Genomic DNA, 26,926 nt, shown 5'->3' with positions numbered 1-26,926 from the left:
GTGCTCAAAGAACACTAAGTTGAAGCGAGGCAGGCCAAGTCCCAGTAGGGACGTAGAGCCATAAAGAAGAAGAAGAAGAGATACGCAAAATATTACCCGAAAAGAAAAGCAAGCATGGGTTAGGAGCTGTTTGCAGTTCAGAAGGAAAAAAATATTCGCTTCCCAAACCAAGGCCATACCATTCCATGTACCATACTGGTGCCATAGCAACCCCTAACTGCAGTGGCTCCCCTAACGCCCCGATTCCAGTCGAGTGCAAGGAGTGAATGCCGGGATCCAAATCCGGATTATGTCGAAAATTCAGTTTTGTTGACGCACCGAAAGAGACCCTTTTGATAGCAAAGCGTGGAAGCTCAATTCAGCAAAATGCTTACATGAATTTATGAAGATAAATACAGCAGAAATTGGGGTTGTTTGGCATTGCGAAATGAATCCCAGGATGGGTGGGTACTTACCCGCCGAATACGTTGGCAGCGCGATCCTTGAGTCCAGCGAAGGCAGCCATTTTGCGAGGAGGTGTGCTTCCAAATTCAGGTATTATACACAACTATGGTGATAAGTAGCTATAGACTGAATCGGAATCGGGCGTCCTCGATTTAGCTCCTCTGGTTGGAGCTGGAGCTACAGTACTAGACGACTAGAGTAACAGTTCATTGCATCACACCATACTGACAAAGCCCTATGGAAATGTGATCTGTGGAAAAATATAAGAAAACACAATGATTAATAAATAAAGAAAAAATAAGCAATAGTTAAACAACAATATTGAATTTTGAATTATTTGAATTATTTTATGAATTATCGTTGCGCGCATAACTATTTCAGGATTAAATTAGTGGAGTAGAGGACTTATTTTGGCATAGGCAGGAATTTTGACCCACCGAATGAGTTTTATTGCATTTATCATATAATGATGCTCATTTTAGTTTCCATTTAAATATGCTATTTAGTATCAACAGGTAGAAAAAATGTTTTCTTTTCCAATGAAAAGCACCAAAACATATGGAGGTTAAAAATTTGCAGTCAGTTTTGAAGTGGTATTTTTTTCAAACAAATTTACATTTGTTATAACTCAAAAACTGTTCTCAAGCTCGGTGAAGCGATAATATGTATTATAGTAATGATATGAGGTTAGACAAGATTCATCTTTTCAGTTTCCTTCTGAAGAGTGCAAAAATTTTTGACGACCTCATGTGCTCTGAATACAGATAAATAGGGAACGTTGGAGCCACTTGTGATTTGGGTTGTTATACTTTTATTGTGCATATGTATAAAGCGATTGTTATGTGTTCGATTAGAGTCGCATTAACTTTTCTAGGATTTTTTTCTGTTCGGGTGAGTCTGATATTAACATTTATTTATAGACACAAACAGTTTTAGTCCTGGAGATGGAAGGTGATAGCTCTACTGCACGTCCAACGACCCATTTCAAGTATGCCTGGAGCTCCACGTACATCTAGAGGTCGTTTTCTGAAACAGTAAGTCCCGCATTAATGCATCCGGATATCAAATGGATATCTGAAATGCATAAACACTTCCTGAATAAAAAAAATGCATTTTTTGTTTCCGGTGCGTATTTGGTATGGTAAATATTACATGTGTGAATAAAATGACGTTTTTTTAATTAGAAAGTTCCGCCGATATATAGTTGTTCTCTCATTTCTCCAGCGGTGCAGCAACAACCGTAATAGAGTTGGTTTAATTACCGCGAACACTTAAAACAACGTGGAGCGATCAACCGAGCTAGCGGTTACTGACATTACACCGGAACTCACGAATGAACGCGAAGAGTTACACTTTCATACGCGGAAAACTGACCGGGTGGCGTTATTCAAGTCAAACCACCAGCGAAACTATCAAATAAAATTCCTTTTGAGAACGCAGAATGACAATCGATTAAAGTAGACATCCGCTCGCGGCAACCTTATTTGCTTTTCTTCTCTATGTCTTCAAATTCCACATCACTCTATCAGAAGCAATATTTCTCACAATATTTCAAACCTGACCATTTCAGTTTATATTTTTGGTTTGCACACAAATAACGAAGCCAATGCACGAATGCCGCCTCTTCCAGATCCTAATTTGTGGTAGCTCCACCCGAGCCTAATTTTCACTTCCACCAGCGTTTGCTCCAGTGTTGCGAAACTCATGCTCACGAGTAAAAAATACTCACTCACCTTACTCATTTGCGAGTAATGCTCACGCTGTGAGTTACTCGCGTATGAGTATACTCACGTGTGAGTAATGACGTCATACTCTCGCGTGAGTATTACTCACAAGTGAGTAATACTCACGCGAGAGTATGACGTCATTACTCACGCGTGAGTTACTCATTTTACTCACGGTGAGTTTAGTGAGTAAGTTATTTTTGTTGGTTTGAAATGATGTTTTCGTTTGTTCTGTACTGCAATGGTGATTATTTATATACAAGGCATAGTGTTCGAGGAAAGGTGGATCTGCTCGAGAGCTTTGGCACCATAGGCTAAAAACTCTTATTGTTTACCTACGCATGCAAAGTAATATCATCAATTAGGAAATCTCTATATTTCACCACACTTTGTCAATGGTATAACTTTTTTCGCATACGTCGGGTCACTTTACGGTATTCAATAAAGATGTTTGGCATATATTTACCTACCTTCAAATTAAAAATGGTAGGGTCAATTACAGCATCTCCTAGGTCCAAACATTTAAAACTTTTCTTTTCTGCATACATTTGATCGTTTTTTTCCCATAAGGCTAGTTTCTATTACTGTGCAAAAAGATAGGGCATATAATGGATAAATAGTGGTTTCGCTTCAAAATTACTTGAGTAGGCAAGTAAGGAAAAAAAGTTTTACACTGGTAACGGCTCCCTTGTAAATCTAAAAGAGCTGTAGTGTTTTCTGCGCCGAGAAATAGTCCGTTCTATTATTCCGTAAGGAAAAGTAACGTTTTTCCTCATACTTAACACTTGATCAGTTTGTAATTTGAAATTTACAAAAAATAGTAAATTTACTTTAGTACTCAACTTTCGAACATGAATCTTACACACTAAACGCATCCAGCAAAGCAAAAAAACCAGCAAATGTCATGGAATGGTAAACAAGGAATAACATTGATATTATTGAGAAAACTATCAACCCTACGAATTGCCCAGATTTTCGTCCCATCGAAAAATTTTGGGCAATTATCAAAGGCAAACTTAAAAAATGTGGTAAAACAATCAAAAAATCATCTGATTTGCAGAAGTGGTGGGAAAAGATGGCAGATCAAGTTGAAAGTTCTACTGTGCAAGAAATGATGAGCGGTATTAACCCGTATCGGCCTGAGTCAGCGCATATGAACTAAAAATGTCGCCGTTCAGCGAATACACAACGGATTTGAATAATTTTCTGACAGCGCACTCGTACATATGTCTAGTTTGTAAAAGTGGACAGAGAACGTCGGAATGGTCCCTATGGTCGGAGTTATTCCGGTGGGTCACTGGGTCAGATTCGTATAAAAAGGGCTGTTTTTCGGTACACAGAGTGTTTTCCATTATGATTCGCTATTAAACTCATTCTATTTTCACTAAAACTTATACCTCTGCAACCAAACATTGTTTCCACACAGTTTTTGACCGTTAAGGAACTACCGGATGTGGCCACCGGACATAATCTCCGGAGGAACTTGCCACATACTGTATACTGGGGTACACAACCATAACCCATTTTTTGCAGCTCTATGTATTGACTTTAGCGGTATAGTGTCTTAGAAGATTTTGTTCTGTATACTGAACTCTTTATTTTGGGATTTTCACTTTTGTGATTAATCCACCTAAAAGTGCGACAGAAATTCACTTTTTTTCAAAAATGAAGATAGAGTATTGGTGTCTTCTGCAAAGCTGTAGAAAAATGTATTGTTGGAAAGTTTGCCGAACAAACTATTACCTTATTTGCTTAATTATAAGAGATATGTGTCGTTTTTTGTGAACGACCCCTCAAAATAGTTTTTTCGTTATATCTTTTTCTGGGGATTTTTGATAATTTTCGTGTGTTCTACAAAGCTGTTCTTTGTTATGAAATACACCTTCCTCTGCTTTATTATCATTGGAATAACGTTCCAGGTGGAACAGAGCCTGCATCTCAAGAAAAACATAAATAGATTTTCTTAATGAGTCCTTGGAGAAATCCCTGGTGGAATCATGGAACGAATATTATAGAAATACCTGGAATGATAATAGGTCTCTTCCAGAATTTATTGAAGAAATTCCCCTTGCAATAACAACCACTAGCGTAGGCAGCCTTTTCTTTTTTCATTAATTCTTTTTGATAAATACAAAGAAATGCGGGATGAAGGAGAGGGCAAGTCCCTTGTCTTGTGTATTTACAACTGAGATTCCTACAAAGGTGCTGCTGTGAATCCTCCAGATATTTCTTTAAAATTTCTTGCTGTGATTCCTTCAGGGATTTCCAGTAGTATTTCAAACAAAATTCCTAAAGAGAGAAATTTGGAAAAATCATTGGAAATATCTATAGAAATCCTTGGAGAAATCACAGAATGGATTTGAATATGATAACGTGGACATACTTCTGGAGCAATCTCAGCAAGAATTTCAGCATTTCAGCAGGAATTCCTTGAGCCGTTATCCAAAGATTTCTTCATATTCCCAAGAGTTCCTCTTGACATTTTCGGCGGATTTCTCCAAGAGTTTCTTCAGGAATTCCTCTAGAAAATCTTCTAGGATACCTACTGTGATTTCTGCATTGATCCATTGTGTGTTGTTTTCAAAGTTCTGTGCCAAAGTTATCCTGAATCGGATACAAGAAAAAACAGACGCGGCTCTCCGGCGGCAGCAAGAGGGTTCCGTGCCGGAAGATCTTGTGTTGACTATATTGTCACGCTCCGTATTATACTGGAGCAGGTGAACGAATTCCAAGAGTCCCTCTTTTTGGTGTTCATTGAGTACAAAAAAGCGTTCGATCGTCTGAGCCACGAAAATCTGTGGGGCGCCCTGAGACGCAAAGGAGTTTCGAATAAAATCGTCAACCTCATGGAAGCACAGTACGAGGCTTTTACATGCAGAGTCCTGCATACCGGAGCTTTGTCGGATCCCATCCGGGTAGTTTGGTACTATCACCGCAACTGTTTCTCATCGTAATCGACAAGATCATGGTGCGGGCGATTGACGGTGAACCGTATCGTAGGCTAGTTTGGCAGTTCATTGCAATGGAGCATACAAGACCAACGATGCTCTAACATGCAGAATAAGCTCGACGACCAGACCGAACGCTCCTCTACGGCGGGTCCACCATCAAGGTCAGCAAGACCAAATCGTTGTCTATCAACACGGATCAAGACGGCTAGGACTGCTTTTCCGAATCTACGATATATGGAGATCCAATCAGATCAGTCAACGCATCAAAACTCGAATTTTCATCTCCAACGTGAAATCTATGTTGTTGTACGCCAGCGAATCGTGGTGCGTGTCAACAGAGACCATACAAAAGCTACAGATTTTCATCAGCCGATGTCTGCGGTTTATAATTTGGGCCTGGTGGCCTCAGAACTGGATTCCGAGTACTGAGCTCCATCGACGATGTCATTTGAAACCGATATCAACAGAAATTTGAGAACGTAAATGGAGGAAGTCGACCACACACCACGAAAGAACGGAGACGAAATCTACAAGCAAGCGCTGGATTGGAATCCGGCAGGACATCACAGCAGAGACAGACTCAGGGGCCCGTGGCGACGAAGCCTCAACAAGGAAATCAAAGAAGGCGAACCTGACCTGGGTCGAGGTCAAGGCTGAAGCCAGCAGCAGTCCAGGATGGAGATCTTTTACGCTGGCCCTATGTACCCCCAGAGGTGCTCAGGATACATGAGTGAGTGAGTGATTCCTGCAGAAGTTCCTTCTGTGATTGCTACAGAGATGTTTAAAAGGTACCTCCAAAAATTCACCGTGAAGATTACTCAAGAATGCGTGCTGAGTTTCCGCCAAGATTACTTCATTTGATTCCTACAGGAATTTCTTTCAAAATTATCAAATAACTTCTTCACAAACTCACCCAGGGTTTTTTTTTTGCCAAATTCCTCTAGTGATTTTTCTCTGAATTCCTCTTCGTATTCTGGAAATCCTCTTCAAATTTCTTTGAGAATTTCTGTTGGTCCTGAAATGGTACTGTGGGTTTTCCGGGCTTTCGTGGTGGGAATCCTACAAGAAGTGTTGCTGGAATTCTTTTAGCAATTCCTGCTAGAAATACTTCAGGAGGATTCCCAAGAGCAAAAACTTCAGAAATACCATCTAGAAGTGCTTGAGAATTCTCAGCAAGAATACATGGAGAAATCCTGGTAGAAGTTCATGAATGAATCCGTGCAGGAATTTCTAAGTTTATTCCGAGAGAAATTATTGGAGGAATCCTTGGGAAAATCCCTGGAAGGATGACCGAAGCAATTTGCGGAGGAATCCTAGGAGAAATCCATGGAAAAATTCCAGAAATTTCCAGGAGAACCCATCAGACATTTCTAGAGGAATTCCAAGAGGATTTCTCAAAAGATTTGGGAAGCCTGCTGGGGTGTCTCTGAAAACTCTTTCTGGGATTCCTCAAGGGAATCTCTTGTAATTCTTCCAGAAATTTCTGCTATGAATCCTTCAGAGAATTTGTGAAAGATAGCTCTAGGAATTTCTTATTGTATTCCAGTCATTACTGCTGAGATTCCTTCAGGAACTCCTGCTGATTTTTTTTGAATTCTTGAGAAATTTCATGCATTTTCAGCATTTTTAATTATTACTGTTGAGAATCTTCAAGGAATTCCTGGATGATTTCCTGCAGGTGGGAAACTCAGAAAAAATACTGGAGGATTCCAGTCTAAAATTTATAGAAGAATCCCAGCAGCAGTCCAGTAGCAATCCCAGCAGTAGTTCCAAAAATAATCTGAAGAGGATTCCTAGTAGGAGTACTTAGTTTCTAAAGAAATCCATACTGGTATCGCTGGAGGAATCCCAGCAAGAATTTTTAGTGAAAATGCCAGAAGAGTTTTTGGACGTATCCTTGCAAAAATTGCAGGAGCAATCTGAAGAATGAATTATAAAGGAATCATTGGAACTACAGGCGAAATTAATGAAGGAATTTCGAGAGCAATTTCTGAAAGTATCTATAGAGAATCACTGGAAGAACTATTGCAGGATTTATTAGAAAAATCCGTGGAGGAATTCATGAAAAAATACTTGGAGGAATCACTTGACAAATCACAGAAAGAATTCCTGGAGGAACTTCAAGTGGACTCCTTGCAAGAATCCTGGATGCCAATCCCAGTAGCAATTCCTAGAGGAACGCAACAGGCATTCCGGAGACAACCCAAGAGAAATTTATGAAAACATTACCTTGAAATTCTTCAACAAATGCCTGTTGGGATTATTTTAAATATTCTTGTAGGGATTGCTTCAAAGGTGTCTGCAATAGTTCCTTTGCATATCCTTACAAGGAATCCTGCAGAGATTTATCTAAGGGGTCCTATATAAAATCCTATTGCTATGTTTCCAGAGATTTCTTCAAGAATTCCTTCAGGACTACGTCTTAGAATAGCAACAGATATTGCTACTAGGACTTCTCCAGAAATTACTGCTGGGGTTTCTCAAGCATTTTCAGCTGAAAGAACAGGATGATCTGCAGCGAGAGATACCTGCGTAATCCCAGCAAAAGTTCCTGATGGTTTCTACCAGAAATTTATGAATAAATCCCAGCAATATTCCTGAAGTAATACCAGTAAGAATTTCTTCAGATGCAGGCTCTGTTCCACCTGGAGCGTTATTTCAATGATAAAAAAGCAGAAGGAGGTGTATTTCATAACAAAGAACAACTGTGTAGAACACACAAAAATTACCAAAAATCCCCAGAAAAAGATATAACGAAAAAACTATTTTAAGGGGTCGTTCACACAAAACGATACATATCTCTTATAATTAAGCAAATAAGGTAATAGTTTGTTCGGCAAACTTTCCAACAATACATTTTTCTACAACTTTGCAGAAGACACCAATACTCTATCTTCATTTTTTGAAAAAAGTGAATTTCTGTGGCACTTTTAGGTGGATTAATCACAAAAGTGAAAATCCCAAAATAAAGAGTTCAGTATACAGAACAAAATCTTCTAAGACACTATACCGCTAAAGTCAATACATAGAGCTGCAAAATAGTTATTTATGAAACGAGTTGCAAAAAGTTGATTTTTTCAGTACGAGTCGTACATTTATCCAACGAGGCTTGCCGAGTTGGATAAATACGAAGAGCGCTGAAAAAATCGAGCTTTGCAACGAGTTCCATACAAAATTTTATGCAATGATTTTTTTCATAATGCAACCCATTTGAGTTGCATAATGTTCATAATGCAACTCAAATGAGTTGCATTATGAACATTATACAACTATTTTTCATTATGCAACTCATTTCAGTTGCATAATGAACCAGTTCGGAAAAATGGCCATTATGATACCAAAATGAGTTATATAAAATGTAAATTATGATACTGAATTGCATAAAATGGGTTATGGTTGTGTACCCCAGTATACAGTATGTGGCAGGTTCCTCCGGAGATTATGTCCGGTGGCCACATCCGGTAGTTCCTTAACGGTCAAAAACTGTGTGGAAACAATGTTTGGTTGCAGAGGTATAAGTTTTAGTGAAAATAGAATGAGTTTAATAGCGAATCATAATGGAAAACACTCTGTGTACCGAAAAACAGCCCTTTTTATACGAATCTGACCCAGTGACCCACCGGAATAACTCCGACCATAGGGACCATTCCGACGTTCTCTGTCCACTTTTACAAACTAGACATATGTACGAGTGCACTGTCAGAAAATTATTCAAATCCGTTGTGTATTCGCTGAACGGCGACATTTTTAGTTCATATGCGCTGACTCAGGCCGATACGGGTTAAGCGAAAAGTCCGAGAATTCATCCGAAATGCCGATGAATAATTTTTCAATATTTTTTTCTTCAAAGTTTAATAAATTTCCTGCGTTATAAAACCTAAACCGTATTTCTATGTATTTTTTGACAAAGAAATGTCTTGTTTTGTGCGGCCAAATACTAAGTGGATCAAGCTTTATATGCGCCTTTGCAGCAGGTCTGCTGCTATCGAACTGTCAAATCCAAGGTCAAATCGGCTATCAATCGAGCACACCACACGATTCCGTAAAATTACTTTTTCTTAATTGCTTTCTCTGCCAACCCCCTGAAGAAAGCGTTAGTTCTTGAAGCCGGCTCGAACGGGCTCGTTTACGAAATTTCAGCCTGCCTTTCAATCTGCTACGTGCGGAAGCGAACTTTGTCGTACGAATTATCGTGCATTTGAGAAACGATCGTTTACACATTTGTTCAATGCGTTTAGTGTTCTTTATTAAATTTACAAGACGCACAAGCATGCAAATACATTTCGGCCATTTAAAACAACGCTGAACTCAATTATATGTGAATGTCACGCCTGCACTAACAGAAAAAAATCACTGTTTTCAGCTTAATGCAACCGCCCATTCAAATCAGCACCACGTCCTGCACCAAATTGTTGGCTTCACGCCAGTTATATGTGGATGACAGCCATTTCAGGGGTTGATCTCTGTCTACAAGAGGTTTGAGTTCAAACAAAAGCCCTTACGTTGAGCTGTTGGGCTCAAAGGGGACCTCTTCAGGACCGCCCTTAACGGAGTGCTTAGAACTACCAGTAAGATACAATTAACTAGATTAAAAAAAAAACAATAGAATTATTGACAAGCAACCTTGTCTACTGATTCAAAACATTCGCCCCAATAAAACATACCATTTTAATGTTTGATAGGATTCCAAGCCTTTAGATAAATTTTAGATTACCGTATGAATGAGTAAAGCATACTCGTGAGTGAGTATCTGCACGTCAATACTCACGAGTGAGTGTGAGTTGTACAGCGCTTACTCAAATGTGAGTAATACTCACGGTGAGTTTAAGGTGTACTGCTCATACTCACTCGTGAGTTTGGCTAGTTGTGTGAGTACTCGCTCATTTCGCAACACTGGTTTGCTCTAATTGAAAGTAATGCTCCCGCATGGCGAAGCACTGATTATTTTTCATTTCATCAAACCAAACGGGAACGCGAAAAAATGTAAAAAAACCCTAATTAATCCACCTAGCGGTGATGGTGCCTTTCTCGTGCTTTAAAATATCCTTTCAACAAAACTCGAGCGGCATGTTGATGACATTGACATAAATACAAAATGAAAACTGCTTGCTAAATCTACTCAACATGGATACATTTTATATTAGCATAACATCCAATATTCAGAAAATATAAGACAACGATCCAAAACTCAAAACAAACAAGCACAGACAAACAGACGTCTCACTCTACTCACTTCCCATCGTTTCACTTTTTAACGGATTATTCAAATATTCCGTAGTTCGCAAATCGCTCGCTCATGGCGCTCGCATCGTTTTTGCTCCTGTTTGACGTTTGCTCACTACCGCCATCTACTCAGTAGATTTGCGTACCACAGCATAATTAGCATTGGGCGATTATGTTTTCGTGGCGATGATTTTTATCACATTTTCTTCCAAGTAACACGTCTGTTTGTCTGTGAAACAAGTGTCATGAAGCCGCAAAATTTTGAAACGTCATTTTATATCTACCCCAACTAAACTAACCGCCATCTTGAACATTGAGACACCATCTTGGATGTTCTGGTATTCATTTTTGGACTCTGCACCTAAAATTACATAAAATAGTCGCCGTATTGAATTTTGGCATGTCGTTTATGATTTTCTGGTTACCAGTTTTGGACGAAGACCGGCATTCTTCCCCATTCAAACTATAGTCATATTGCAGACCTTGTGAAACAGCGCACAGCTTGGGTTTTCTGATTACAAATTTTGAATTCTGGACATATTTTCATACAAAATATGCCCATAATGCAAGAATTAAAAATCCTATAAAATAGGCACTAACTTGAATACTGGGCCATTATCTTGGACTTTGGACCGCTATCTTGGATACTCTGGTGGACTCCGAACATATTTCCCATACCAAATACACTTATTTTACATATTTTAGAGCTCAAAATTCATTAAAACAGCCACCATCTCCTGTTGACGCGATCAAATTCTAATTTTTCCATTCAACGTTGACCCATCCTGCTATAAATTTACACCTTAGGAATCTGAAATGGTACGATTTGATGAGATCGCTTTAGTTTTGTCTATATTTTGTTCTCATATATAAGAACTTAGACCTATTCGGCGCTGTTGTTCATACCTAATGTTTATCAGGCCATTAAACAAAGCCACGATTTAATTTTTCACATGAACGTTGGTTCTGCTACACAACAGCTAGTCTCTAATGTGATCTAAAGCTATTTTCTTGCTAACCGTTCATTAGATTATCAAAAAATCTACGATCTGGTGTATCGTATGTATGGGTTGGATCATTTTTATATTTGGTAATTTCCGGTGGTATAGCCGGATCTGATTCCATGAGTCATGCACCATGACACTACCGGTTGTCCCAATTATGGTCTGAGAATATTTTATTGCTATTTACTCACCTTTACCTAATCACCGTGATTTGATATATCGCATGAACCTCTAACCACTTTCGAAGCCACAGTTGAACCCGCAACACTACCGGGAATCTAATGTGGTCTGACCCTATTTTTCCATCAGGTTGTCGATAAGTCGTGATTAGTCTTGTTAGAGATCACAGTCGTAATGCTATTTTCTAGCTAACTGTTCATCAGGTTATCGCAAAAGCCACGATTTGATGTGTCACATGCCTGGATTTGGTTTACTTTTACATTTGGCCTCTTCCGGCCACTCAAAATCGATTCCGAAAAACTTGCTGGCCGTTCATTAGGTAATCTAAAAAGCCGGTATTTGAGTGACGCATGTACGGGTTTGTTTCTCTTTCAGATTTAACCACTTCAGCGGGAACCCCGGAACGGGTTCCGGAACACTACCGGTTCAGATATGGTCTGAGATGGTTTTCCTGCTCATTGTCCATCAGGTCATCGAAAATGCCGTGGTTTGATGTGCCGCAAGCATGGGTTTGGTTCAATTGTATATTTGCCGTGGTTTGATGTGCCGCATGCATGGGTTTGGTTCAATTGTATATTTGGCCACTTCCAGCGGGACGACTAGAACCGGTTCCGAAACACTACCGGTTCAGATATGGTCTGAGATGATTTTCCTGCTCATTATCCATCAGGTCATCTAAAATGCCGTGGTTTGATGTGTCGCTTGCATGGGTTTGGTACAATTGTATATTTGGCCACTTCCAGCGAGACGCCCAGAACCGGTTCGGGAACACTACCGGTTCAGATATGGTCTGAGACTATGTTCCTGCTTACCGCTCATCAGGTTATCGAAAATGCCGTGGTTTGATGTGTCTCATGCATGGGTTTGATTCACTTTGATATTTGCCACTTCCGGCGGGACATCCGGAACCGGTTCCGGAACACTACCGGTTCAGATATGGTCTTGGACTATTTTTCTACTTACCGCTCATCAGGTTATCGAAAATGCCGTGGTTTGATGTGCCGCATGCATAGGTTTGCTGCATTTTCATATCTGGTCCCTTCCTGGGGTACCGTTCCGGAACACCTAAATGGCCATATCTCCGGAACGGCTGAACCGATCCGAACCATTTTCAATAGGAAACAATGGGACCAGATTCCGCGTCGAATGCACCGTCGGTCATTGAAATCGGATAAGGTTTACTGCCAAAAACTGATGTGAGTTTTTTTGTACACACACATACAGACACACACACACACGCACACACATACACACACACATACACACACACAGACATCACCTCAATTCGTCGAGCTGAGTCGATTGGTATATGTGATTTGACCCTCCGGGCTTTCTATCAAAAAGTCATTTTTGGAGTGAACATATAGCCTTTCCAGTACACTTAGTGTACGAGAAAGGCAAAAACTTATATTATTGTTTTAGCCCCAAAAATATAGTGTAGTTAGAACCCCTGTTAAGAATATTCGAGGATACAGATGAAAACATCAGGATATTCATCTAATTTTAATACAAATTGAACCTAGCGGAATTTAATTTGCATCCATTTGCATCTATGATAGTTGATGAGCCTTGAAAAACGGTTGTTTTATGCTCAAAAATTACCATAACTAACCCTATTGACATTTTAGAACTCTATTCACTTCTACAAAGTTGTTTATTTTGACAATTTGCATAACTTTGTAGAACATTGCAACTTTCTAAAAGTGCGTGTTTTCGAAATATATAAGTAAAGCGATTGTTTGGGGTCCAATAAAAAAAATACGTCTTGAAACAATGCAAAATTGGGAAAATTTCAATATCTCTCGAATAAATTCTCTGCTCGGAGTGGAAAGATTGGATTCGAATGAATTTTTGACACAAACTGCAAAATTCCCAACAGTTTCAGATAAGGAGGGTTTCATTCACGATGCTGGAAATTAGTGTATCGGGCCCGTTTTACCCCATTTTCTCTCTCTTCCTTTCTTCACCTTTTTGGAAAAATCCTGGAGTGCAAAATTAATTATATTTATTTAAGGTACCTTGGGCAAGTGGGACCTAAAAAAAATGCTAGTTTGGTTTTGTCAGGCCAAAAAATTCTAAACATAAATTATTTTAAAATTCCAAAGGTTCTAAAAGACATTGTTGGTATATTTCTTCTTGTTAACGGGCATAAAAACTGTTTCAAAATTTTTACCTTCTGTTTGTTATGCATATAATGAAAAGTGGAGCAGATCTTTATTTACTCCGTATCACGGGGCAAGTGGGGTCTATTCGGAATGTTTATTCAAATGGCTTAATATAGTTGCTGCATATGTGTAAGGAAGCATAAATTATGAATGTCTTATACAAATAACTATGTTTAGCGATTTATGTTGGAGGAGTTTTGTGGTGTCATACATAAATTACGTAACACATATAATAACAAAGTACTAAGAAATAAATGATTTAACTCTAGCAGCTCATACAAAACATCGATTTTTTTTATACAAAAAGCGCCATAAAGTTAAATGCCAAAATATTTACAAACTTGCTTTTCATATTACGTAGTTGATGAATCGCACCAAAAGATTTTTCAAGATTTCTAGATGTTATGTTTACCCTTTCATAATTTTACGATCATTAAATAAATATTTTTAAATCGTGAACTTTGAATACGTCGTTTTCCATTTTTTTTCATACTTTATGGCCGGTTCCTTAACACTCAGAAAAACTCATTATGCAGCGAAAAACGAAAAAATAATAGGAATTGCTTAGGCGAAAATATGAAAAATAATTGGTTTTGGAAAAAAAACATGTTCTTCCCAAGACTTTACCATTTTAAGCAATAGCTTCATCATCAGAATAGAAGTAATTAAATATAATTCAACGATTCATTACTTAAGGCGCCGATTTTTACTTTATTTTTGTGTAAATTTCGGTTTAGTCTAAAGAAAGCGAGATCAAACTATGAAATTGTGTTTGTTACTCTCATAGGTCTCACTTGCCCCAGATGCTGAAATGCACTGGGGCAAGTGAGAGCAGTTAAGTAAAGGTAATAAATGAAAATAAATTACAGCTTTTTCGCTCAAAGTAATTTGCAAGCACTCCAAATGTTATCCTGGAACCGAAAAAGTTTTACTTTATTTTTTGTTCTATTTCGACGAATGTAGTAGGGTGTGTTAATCTCACTTTATGAATTAAAAATTACATATGAATAACAGTAACATAAAATCTAGCTGTAGGTCTCACTTGCCCCGGATTCTCACTTGCCCCCCGGGGTACCTTAACTCGTGTTTTTTTTTTTTTTTTTAGTTTAATGACCTTTTAACTCAAAAAGAGTCATTCAGGTCAGACATTTATTCATTTCAACTCTTACAATTTAATTCATGTTTACGATTTTTCTTTTTACGCTGCTTCAATAATCAATTAATCCATCGCTCCGAATCATGGGGATCGGGTTCTTCTTCATCTGTAGCGTTCGTTTCCATCGCGTTGCCGTTGTCATCAACATCATCGTCGTCGTCTCTAGAAAATTCAGTTTGCACAATCTCTGGTTCACCTATGTTCACGATTTTATCATCCTTTCTTTTCGACGGTGGTGATCTATCCTCAGCGGTGGTGTCGATCTGATTCGCAGCTCTTTTACAATGCGGTTGTTGCTGAAGCTTTTGTTGCTGGATGAGTATATTTCCAGCCTCGTTCTTTGAATTTGATTTGGCAATGGTCTCTGCATTGCTAGATGTCGTTTGCGCTAGTAACTTTTTGTTCTCGGTGCACGATCTGCCAGTGTGTAGCAATAGAGTACAGTGGCGGCATGATGCCGGTTGCGATTTGTAGCTGATATATGTTTGTTCACTACTGATGGTGACATAAGATTTGATGTGCTTTTTCAGCTTCATTTGTACAACGCGTATCCCAGACGGAATTTCTTTTTCCATCATAGTTTTTACCCCAAACTGCTTCTTTGATGTTGAATACTTCCCCATACTGTTCCAAGTATGACGAAATTTCGGCGTCGGTCACATTCTCAGAAAGGTCATGCACTTTGACCTCAACTCGTTCGTCAGCCATCAATAGCTACACTTTATATCGCTTGCCAGCAACCTCTAGCTCGTGGCGATTGTTGTGTTGCTCTACGGCACTAAGAGCAGTATGAAGGTCACGACATTTTACGTGCACACAATTCTGTGCATGGTTCATTTGTAGGCGTTGAACCTCCTGCGGGCGAAGCCCTATGGTCCGAAAGATGAACTTATGGACATCTTCAAAGCTCGATCGCTTTTCGAAGACTTTTAAATCGATTTTAAAAGTGTTCTCGCGGAATGCAACTGCTGTCATCACTAGGGCACACAATATTCCGCATCAAAGGGGAATAATCCAACAGAACACAATGCAAACACATGTGTATGGACTGAGAGCTTCAGCACAACTGACTCGTGTTTGTGTTACGTGAAAGTGACGCGTGTTTGGGGCATGGGGCAGTTGCGATGGAAATCTCGATCGCGTTGCATAGTTCAAAGGAGAAAGTGAAAAGTGACACGTGTTTATGGCGGCAGGTATACATTGTCCTTCCTCGTGAAGTAATGAAAATGGATGCCAACAGTATTGCAAAAAAAAATGAATGAGTCAAGGAGTGGTTGCGGTCATCCGATTACATGGAACTGGGTGAGATCATCCCGATTTTTTATTCTTTACATCCTCGAAGGACACTGTTGAAAAAGCTTTGACATCCATGTGCACAACAGAATACAGTGACCGGCACAAAAAAGATCCACCATATAGTGATTGCTGTTTCCAGTGAAAAATACATGCAAAAATGATAAAATATATCTTTCAATGAATGCACTTCATCCATTTTACATTGTTTTAGTGATCTGTGTTGAAAAATATTTGGTTCTTGAGGAATAAAATGATTTCTGATTAGATTGGAAAAATTGCTTAAAAATTGGGTACGACAGGTACAATACATTGAAATTTTGTAATTATCAAAGAGTATATTATAGGATATACCTCCAGCAAGCTTTAGTACAAGCAGATGGAGGTGATCATTGCGATACACAAACATGAGAGTGTTTTGAGTTATCAAATAATATCGAATAATATAAAATAATCCTTAATAATCTTCACAACATGTGCATTTCTTTGCATTAGTCGCCCAAACCTCATAAAAAAATTTCAAAACAATACATTCCTGCATGTCGGCAAGCTGAATTATTGTTGTATTGAAGATTAATAGCATTCATTCTTGCTTAAAGATAGTTTCTGGAGTTTAGGGAAAGTTTTACCTATTATATTACCCATGAAAAATAAACACGCCGCATATCACCCTAAAATTGAAAAAACTCATGTCAAAATAAATTTCACAAGTCAAAAACATCACAACAGCATAAACCAAAAAGCAAAAATTGTGAAAATTTGGCGAAATTTTGAAGTTTCAGAATTAATTGCTAAGTGGATCTTTTTTCTGTCATACCCAATTTTTAAGCAATTTTCCCAATCTTATCAGAAATCATTTTATTCCTCAAGAACCAAATACATATTTATCAACACAGATCACTAAAACAATGTAAAATGAATGAAGTGCATTCATTGAAAGATATATTTTATCATTTTTGCATGTATTTTTCACTGGAAACAGCAATCACTATATGGTGAATCTTTTTTTTTTTGCGCCGGTCACTGTATGTGCTCGATGAACAAATTGAGATTTGAATTATGAAAAGAAATCCACGTACTCCGGTGAGACTCGAACTCACGACTCCCAATTCGCTAGACGGGCGCTTCTATTCCTTCAAGCTACGGAGTCACTCGACTATCTCCGTCGCCAGCAGGCCTAGAACTGAACTCAATTCCACAGTCACACAGCTGTGTCAGCCAAAGCAAAATCAAGAAATTGACATTTGTAATGTGCTACGGTCAACCTTACCGTAATCGGTCGGCCGAGGACCGACCCGTCGAGAATTCGACTGCACACTAATTGTCATACCAATAAGTGATTGGGAGGCAGTGACGGAAGCTCTAGATAATTAAAACTAATTTCCTCTCCCGCTTTGACACACATGTGCACAACAGTGTATGTGTTAGATGTTCATCTAATCACATCCGAAGTAGGTTTGGATTGGAGTTCCACGGAGTAGGAACTACGATGTATACGGTTCTCTTTGCTTTACTTTGCAATAACAGTTTGATAGTCCAATTTGGGAAGTAACTTGCAATATGATGCAGATTTTTTTTGATTGGATATCCTAGATCATCCAAACTGTTCTTGAGTTTAGATTCTAAAGTCTACAGGTGTAACGGTAACTACTTTCATTCTACAAAGCAACGATATGTATTTTATCATGTCAAGGAAGTCTTCTGAAAGTTCAATAGACAGTATCAGATCAGCCGGATATCCTAGGTAATCCAAACTGTTCTTGAGCTTATATCCCTCAGTCTACTGGTGTAACAGTAACTTCTTTCATAATATAAAGCTATGATATGAAAAATCTTTAAGGTTATTTGGAATGGCTCTGAGTTTCACAGAAGTTCATTGATTTGGGTGGGTAAGACTAGGAAACGTTACTGTTTATAGCACAAATAATGACTACAGCGGATGCAGATTTCAAAAAATGAGTTTTACAAAAGCTTGAACAATCTTAAAGGTTTCAAAGATGCAGAACAATGCATACTAGTCTTTGAAGAATATTAGTAAATATGGTTCATTATGTATCATTATTAAGTAGCAACTGTAGATACAAAGTTGTATGTTCCATGAAAGATAAGATGACATAAATTATCACAAATCTATCATAAAGTGGCTCTTGAGAGTAAAGAGGCTCATGGATCCTATTTGGTTGTGTAACGTTACTATTTGAATCAAAACCACTTCATGTTAAAGTAATCGTGTTTATCAACTAAGCTCCATAACAGAAAGGATGATAATACATATCCCAAAAATATATAACAATGCTTATTGTTCCTCTAACTAGTCTAACTACTTTGGTTAATAAAGAGTGGTACGGTCAAAATTTGGTGATACAATTTTTTCATAACGTCAGACTGCGTACACTAAAACAGCTGATTATTGGACCAGTAATGTTACATTCATTAATTTATTTAGTATTACATCAAATTCAAGATAAAACTGAATCAACCATATTTCTCCATAATACACGGTTCGTGGCTGCCGCTCTCCATCCTCGGTCGCGCCCAATGCTCGCCAAGTCACGCTCCACCTGGTCCGCCCATCGTGCTCTCTGCGCTCCACGCCTTCTTGTGCCAACCGGATCAGTTGCAAACACCAGCTTTGCAGGGTTGTTGTCCGGCATTCTTGCAACATGCCCTGCCCACCGTATCCTTCCGGCTTTGGCCACCTTCTGGATGCTGGGTTCGCCGTAAAGTGCAGCGAGCTCGTGGTTCATTCTTCTCCGCCACACACCGTTCTCCTGCACACCGCCAAAGATCGTCCTTAGCACGCGTCGCTCGAAAACTCCGAGTGCTTGCAGGTCCTCCTCGAGCATGGTCCATGTCTCGTGCCCGTAGAGGATTACCGGTCTTATTAGCGTTTTATACATGGTGCCTTTGGTGCGTGGGTGAATCTTTTTCCACCGCAGTTTCTTCTGGAGCCCGTAGTAGGCCCGACTTCCGCTGATGATGCGCCTCCAAATTTCACGGTTCACGTTGTTGTCAGCCGTCAGTAGGGATCCGAGGTAGACGAATTCCTCCACCACCTCGAAAGTATCCCCGTCTATCGTAACATTACTACCCAGACGGATCCGGTCGTTTTCGGTTCCGCCTACCAGCATGTACTTTGTTTTTGAGGCATTCACCACCAGTCCGACCTTTGCTGCTTCGCGTTTCAGGCGGGTGTACAGTTCTGCCACCGTTCCAAATGTTCTAGCTATAATGTCCATGTCGTCCGCAAAGCACACAAATTGTCCGGATTTTGTGAAAATCGTTCCCCGGCTGTTGAGTCCGGCTCGTCGCATCACACCTTCCAGAGCGATGTTGAAGAGTAGGCATGAGAGTCCGTCACCTTGTCGCAGTCCCCGGCGAGATTCGAATGAACTAGATAGTTCACCCGAAACCCTTACGCAGTTTTGCACACCGTCCATCGTTGCTTTAATCAGTCTAGTCAGCTTCCCAGGAAAGCCGTTTTCGTCCATGATTCTCCATAGCTCTGCGCGGTCGATACGGTCGTATGCCGCTTTGAAGTCGATGAACAGGTGATCCGTTGGGACCTGGTATTCACGGCATTTCTGGAGGATTTGCCGTACGGTAAAGATCTGGTCCGTTGTCGACCGGCCGTCGATGAAGCCGGCTTGATAACTTCCCACAAACTCATTTGTTTTAGGTGACAGACGACGGAAGATGATCTGGGATAGCACTTTGTAGGCAGCATTCAAAATAGTGATCGCCCTGAAGTTCTCACATTCCAAATGTAATGTTACATTATGTGTAGCTTATGCCATAAAATTTTCATCAAAATCCTTTAAGTATTGGTTGATATATAGATAAAAGTTGTTGCTGAACACTGATGAAACATGCGAAGGGTGATGAATATTGCTTCGCCATGTACATGTGAGCTGTGAGTGAACATAGTTGCCAATGCTTGAGTTTTATTCGTCATCAACAAAGCTTCGTCGTCGCTCGTTACGACTGGAAAAAAAAAACTTCATCGCCCGAAAACATGATTGCTTCGATGCAGCATGCGTGCTCTTCGCGAAGATCAGAAAACCAGTAGAATAACTAGCCACAGAAGTCCAATGTCGCGACTGTTCGTGTGACTAACATCTAGTTTGCCAAGCCCTTACAGCGTCAGTAGCAGTACTACAAGTGTCAAATAAATTTTGTTTACCAAAACAAAAGATTCTTTTCAAGCTGGACACTTAAAAACAATCAATAATTACAATAAAAGTTATAAATTTAATTAAATAAGAAAAGTGATTACATCGCCATTGGAGTTCTAATGTATTTCTATTAGAAAACCATTCGCCACGATTAGCTTCGTGAACTGCACCCGCTGCACGGCATCCTAGCTAACATGCTACCCTGGTACCTGCTAAACAAAAATGGTCATATTTTTGCCATTTTGTCGCCGATTCTAGCAATCTTGGGCTAATTTGATTCAAAAAATCACCTCCTACTGAGAGGAGGAACCGGTGCGGTCACCGAGGATTAAGGGAAAATCCGGATTTCGGCGTAGAATTTTAATGCCTGATGCCTGGTCTTTTCCAACCAGATTAGCCGCAACGCAACTATCAAAATGCACTCGCAACAAAGTGGACGAATGGGAGGAATAAGTACCATGAACGAATGGGAGTCGCATGTGGTCTGCAAAAGTGATCAACTTACTTCCTCGCTCACTGGTCTCATTTACTTGCTAAAGTGTTCTTCGCGAAGCATAAATTAAAAAACGAATGCTTGCGAAGAAGATCCAACGCAACATCATAAAACCAACGACTTGCCTTTTTAGAATTTTGTACAAAGGCGCTCCATAGTAAATCTTTGACAATTTAAGATCAGTTTAGCACACTTTTGGTTATAAAACTATTAATACTGCTCCGATTCATATGAAAATTTTACAGTATTATACTATTATATAAATATGATCTAAGTAAAATGTTGAGCCTTTATGTATGAATACTTCCAAAGTTGTGGCAGTTTGAATATGAAAAAACTGACAGGGGTCCACTTAAACAAATATAACTTTGAAACGGCAAAATCAAATTGAATGAAATTTTTACACAACATTTGGACATGCATTCTTTATAGGTATACAGAAAAAAATCATTGAGTTCGGTTCAGTATCTCTGGCTCTATAAATAAAACAGTAAAAATGTGTTCTTATTTTTGAAGCCTCTTTGTACAAAATTTTAAAATTGCAGATCTCAGGATTCAACAATATCTCCGCAAAAACTAAACCGATTTTGATGAAAATTGTATGGCATTAGCTACATATAATGCTCCATTTCTGGTCCAAAAATCATCTATTTTGGTGTAGTCCAAAACTTAACGTAGTGGCAAAAGCTATTATCACAAGCGTAGATCTGAAGCTACGGTCTCCAAAGTAGTTTGGTTGATCTGGAATATTTTAAAACAATCTTGGAATAACTCATGGAATGCCAGGGGGATTACAGATTACATGTGTAATGTTACAGTTCATTGTGAGAATAACTACTGTTATTGTCAAGAGTTAAACTTCAGGACAGTTTTGACGACCCTTAATGTCCCAAAAGTTTATAACAATATATAGTAGATTTTGGGTTGGCCCAGTAACCTATAGTGTCTTTAAATGACATTTGAAATTTAAAGCGCTTCACGGATCCCATCCGATTATGCATTGTTGCTATTATTTATGGTGTTAACACATAAAATTGTTCTTGTAGATTTGAAGGACTTCATTATAGGACAGTTTGGATGACCCTGAATGTCCCAAAGGTTAATAATAACATCAAGTAGACTTCAGATTGGTCCAATAACCACGGTTATACATGCAACGTTACTCAGTATAGCATATATGGCTACTGTTACGAGTGTAGAGCAGAAGTTCTGAACTCCAAGGAGTTTGGGTGACCTGGAATAGTGTATATAAATGGCATTGAAGATTTCAAGAGCTACACGGATCCCAGTAGATTATGCAATGCTATCATTTATGCCGAAGACACATAAAATTATTCTTGTAAATTAGACGGACTTTACTGTAGGATAGTTTGAAACATTTAGAACATCCCAGAATTTAAAACACCTATCGATATTGTTTACGATGGTAAAATTAATACATATGAACATAACCCATATCCACATTCAACTTTTATAACAACTGGTATATCAATTATTTCGTTTCATGGTGTTCAGGATGTTCTAGGTTGTCAGTGAAGTGTCAAATACAAATATTCCCATTTTTCCCTAATAAATAGACGACTCAATTTGCAACAACTTTGCTGAAGACAGTATTCTGCTTGATTGAATATGTTAATTTATACAGCCGTTTCTCTGTTGGGGTCATATATGACCCCTGCGTCTCCAGAGGGTTGAGGCATAACCCCTAAGAATAGGGGCAAGACATTATAAGATTGACACAAACACATTTTTAGTCACCTGCCTGTATGAAGCCGCCCCATAGTGCAAGGGTTTTCCGAGGAGTTTTTCGAGGTGTTTCTCCAGAAAGTTCTTCGGAAATTCCTGCTGGGATTCGTTCAAGAATAATCCTGGGATTTTTTCAGAAATTCCTCTAGAGATTCATTCAAGAATACTTTATAAGATTTATATAGAGATTCTTCAGACATTTCTGGTTAGATTGCTTCTGAAGTTCTGTCTAGGATACCTCCAGCGACTTCTTCAGAATTTAAGAGAAATTCTCCAGCGACTTCTTCAGCGACTTCTTCAAAATTTTAGAGATTTCTTTAGGAATATCAGCTAGGGATTTCTACAAAGCTCTTCCATGGAATTTGTTAAATTTCCTCTAAAAAATTCCCTAAAATCCTACGGAATTCTTTTCAAGTGTTCCTCCAAAATTCTTTGAGAAATTTTTTCAGAGTTGCAGAAATTTCTACAAAAAATATGTAGAAATTGCTTCTGTTCCGTCAGAAATATCTAATGGGATTCCATCAGAACTTCCCGCAGGAATTCGGGTCCGTGTTATCGAACGGCATCCGGCTTTCAGAATGGCGATCGCTTGGAAGTCCTCACACTCTTACTTGTCGCCTTTTTTGTAGATAAGGCAAATTACCCCTTCCTTCCGTTAATCCGGCAAATTACTCGAATAGTTGTTCCGTTTCCCAGATCATGACAATCATGCAGACAAATGTTCAACTTTCCTGGGCCGATCTTGATGACTCTGGCTGCAATACCATCCTAACCAGCTCCCTTATTGCTCTTAAGCTGTTGAATAGCATCTTTTACGTTGAAATTTTGATCTAAAACTTCTCTCATTTACCTTATTTTACCACTGACCTTCACAAAAAATACTCAAAAAACTTGTGTCATTGTTCCAATAAACTATTCAACCAAGAATTTTTTAATGTTCTTTTTCATGCATGAGCCATGGCAATCGAGAAGCAAAATGTTTGCCAGTTGAACATTATGAACCAATAGGAATAGAACCTGCTTCTCATCCCAGCAGAGTGCTCAATGAGTAACTTATTATTTATTAACGGATAGATTTCTTTGCCAATTGACCATTTTGAATTTGTACATCGTGGGGTAGGGACGGAGAATGGTAGAATAATTCCGTTACGAAAAGATCATGGACCGACCGAAAATCGAACCTGTCACTCTTGGCATGGTTGTGTTGAAAAGTTGCGCTTTTACCGCTTCGGTTATATGATCCCTTACAAACTGAAGATCTAATTCCTTGAAAGTTCCAGTTGGGGATTTTAAAAATTCCTCCACAAACTGTGAAATTTGATTGAAAACCAAACTTTCATCCACATTTGAATTCTCTAGTGATAAAAGTTTAACTGAAGTAGTTTTATGCGAAAATAATTTTAAATTTTCAATCACAGCAGGAACCTAAAGCAGTTTCCTCGTGTATATTACAGTTCCAAGGTCATTTGAGACGTGTATTAGAAAGACACATTCTTGCATTGGAATTTAAAATGTCGGCCCGATTCATTTGATCGAGAGGGGAACTGCGCATGGCGCATATCACATGTCACCCTACATAGTCTTTTCAAGCAACTTTTTTGTAATTCTTGGAAAAAAAACGTCTATAAAAGTAACCAGATATATTAACTTCTTTTATTTAACATATTTCAATGTAATTAAAAATTTTGAAATTCATAAAACATTATCAATTCCATTAAATTTTCTGTTGGATGACATATTCTAACAGTCATGCGCAATAAAGAATCAGTGACTTTAAAATGTTCGTTACATAACTGATTTTTATGGTATCACTTACTTTTAACTACGGTTCCTATAATCCCAAGAAGTTAAGGTTGCAGGTTTCACAATTCGGTTAAATATTTGCGCACAAATTTCACTTAATCGAAACTAACGTCACTTTGAATTTCCACTATTATCGGATAACCACAATTTCACTTTAAATATTCCTTGACCCATTTTTATTGCCATCAGAAAACTTCTTCTTGCTCCATCGTTGGTTTTTCTTTCAGCACAATTCACAAAAGCACTTCAAACGATCTTTTCTAGAAAATCACTTTTCCAATAACCATCCACTGCAATCCGATTAATTCTGAGCTGACACTGTAGCGGAACCATGAACCCAGGAATCACACCCACCCCACATGACCACTCACGATCGATGTAGCAGCCTCGCTCCGAACAAGAGGTCCTAGCACTAGAGCCACCCCGCACGCACCTATCGAGCACGACCCCCCCTTGTCGAACGAAGGAGGGTGAAAGGATTTCTCTACCGGTTTGCTGCCCACACTGCTTCTGCGGCGGAAGCTGCAAATTATCTCGCGCGGACGCTACACCGAGCAGGACGACGGTCGACTTTCGTCTGCTGCCAGCGTGCTGGGCTCCATTCAGATTCAGTCCTTGCCGTGCCATCACATTCTGGGCACAGTATTCTCGCACTCTCTCGCTGAAGCTGTCGTTGTCACCCCGTCGTTCTAGCTGTTGTGCGTTCTACGTTGCGAATGGTAAGGATAGTGTTGTCCCGATTGTGGGAAAATGTTCCATTGGGGTTATTTTTTGTATGTTCTATGCGTTTTATTTAGATCATCCTTGCGAACAAATACCTTTCTAATACAGTTGAATTGAGGTTAACTTGAAATGATTTTTCAGTTTTAAGTGTACTTAGTATAATATCCCAATCTAAATGCATTTTTTTTATTTTCCTCATTTGAACCATTCTTGAAGACAAGGTGTTAGTACTTAGTAGAGGGCCGGTCTCAGCGAGAGTTACTCATATAATAATGCTTAGCACTAATTCCAGTTTTTTATCCTCCAGTGTAATCCCTTAACGTATACACAACAGGATATTTGATTCTGGAATCAAGCCCGTGCACTAAGGAGGGGTTTCGTGGGTTAAACCCCACCCATTTCCGATGTTTCATACATTGGGCGCCCCAATGCAAAAATTAGGAAAAACCCCTCCCTTTTCGCCTTTCTTATGCACGGGCCTGTCTGGAGTGTAAATATTTTCAGGGTAGATAGGTCTCCATGAGTTATGAAACAGTGTCCATGAAACATGGGGTTGGAAATCACTACTTGAATTTAAAGAAAAAAGACGCTGCACCGTCTTCAACCAGGTTGTACAGACTGAACAAGCACTAACATTAGACAACGGACAACACACATAACACCCAGTGGCCCAGTGGAGAATTTTCCGTTTGACGAAAAGTTTTCACCGACTGGAGCGGGAATCGAACCCACTCTCCGAAGGCTTACGAAACGCCTAGATGGCTGACGCCTCTTGCCGCACGGTCACGAAGTCCACAAATAACAATTTAAATTTTTATGTGATATTTGGTCTCTTTCGGCCTAGGCAGTCTAAGAAAACAGCAGAACCGGATTCGCCATTTTAACGAACGTGTCTCGTTCTTTTTAACAGCATCGTAAATTGAACAAACGAGTCGACGAAGAAGTATAGGCGAAAAATTGACTACATAATACATAGAAGTAAGAACAAGCTTTTATACCAGTCGTAAAAGCTTTGAATAATGCAATGAGTCTCGCAAATATCTTTATGAACCACACAGCAGTAGGCGGCATTTGCATAAATGACGAGCATACATGGACAATTACACCCATGAACAGTTCCAAAAACAAGCTTATAATCCTTGAAAAAGATCTAATAAAAACCGAAACCATCGGAAAAGAAGGCAAATCCGTTTTTGCTGTTTTCTTAGGCTGCCCCGCCGAAAGAAACCATAAATCACGTTATATCAGGTCCACAGTAACAAAACAATTCTTATTTCAATTTGTTTATTTTGTTTATCTTTGATACCCTCTACCTATCTACAGTTAGGTCTTTTTGACGCGATTTCTATTTTCGCGGCCGCGTACATGAAAATTCCATACATATTGTTTTGTCATCGTCTTATTTTTGCATTAGTCGTCGATAAATGTTGAGACTTTTTCCACGTGTTTTTTTAGGATTTTGAATTAAGTTAACGAATAAGAGCGGTACGTAAAAAACCTAACCGTAATTGCTTTCACTTTCTTAGTCTCTAGGACATGAACTTTGTTCGAGCCCGTATGAAGTCGATCATCAATATTAACTTCTTTTCTCGATCAGCCTAGATAGCTGTGTAGTGTCGGTAGCGGTTGTCTGAATTTGCTAAGAATAACACTACAAACTGCCTGTTCCGGTGGTAAGATCCCATCAACAGGTTACCCCTAATTCATGGTGTGATGCGGCTTTATGCTTACCGTACCGTGGAATGAATGGCTAGGTTGGTCTAATAAAAACCTAACCGCTAACGGAGCCTCTGGAGTACCAGGGCCCCAAGTAGCACTTGTAATTTACGGAATATTTTAGAAAAAT

At 39.1% G+C, this 26,926-nt stretch overlaps 1 protein-coding gene across 1 annotated transcript in view; it reads right to left on the bottom strand.

The window, feature by feature from the left end:
• Positions 1-25,047, bottom strand: part of LOC109401721 (vesicular glutamate transporter 1) — a 222,338-nt gene extending 197,291 nt beyond the window's left edge. The window contains exons 1-2 of the mRNA XM_019674313.3: positions 24,371-25,047; positions 456-694 (exon numbers count right to left, since the gene is read on the bottom strand). Of these exons, the coding sequence (XP_019529858.3) occupies positions 456-505 (50 nt within the window). The 5' untranslated portion in view covers positions 506-694; positions 24,371-25,047. The remainder of the gene's footprint in view (positions 1-455; positions 695-24,370) is intronic.
• Between the last annotated feature and the right edge of the window lie 1,879 nt (positions 25,048-26,926).

This window comes from Aedes albopictus, chromosome 2 (assembly GCF_035046485.1).
Source record: "Aedes albopictus strain Foshan chromosome 2, AalbF5, whole genome shotgun sequence".
NCBI lineage: Eukaryota > Metazoa > Arthropoda > Insecta > Diptera > Culicidae > Aedes > Aedes albopictus.
This window is presented reverse-complemented; position numbering and strand designations above follow the sequence as displayed.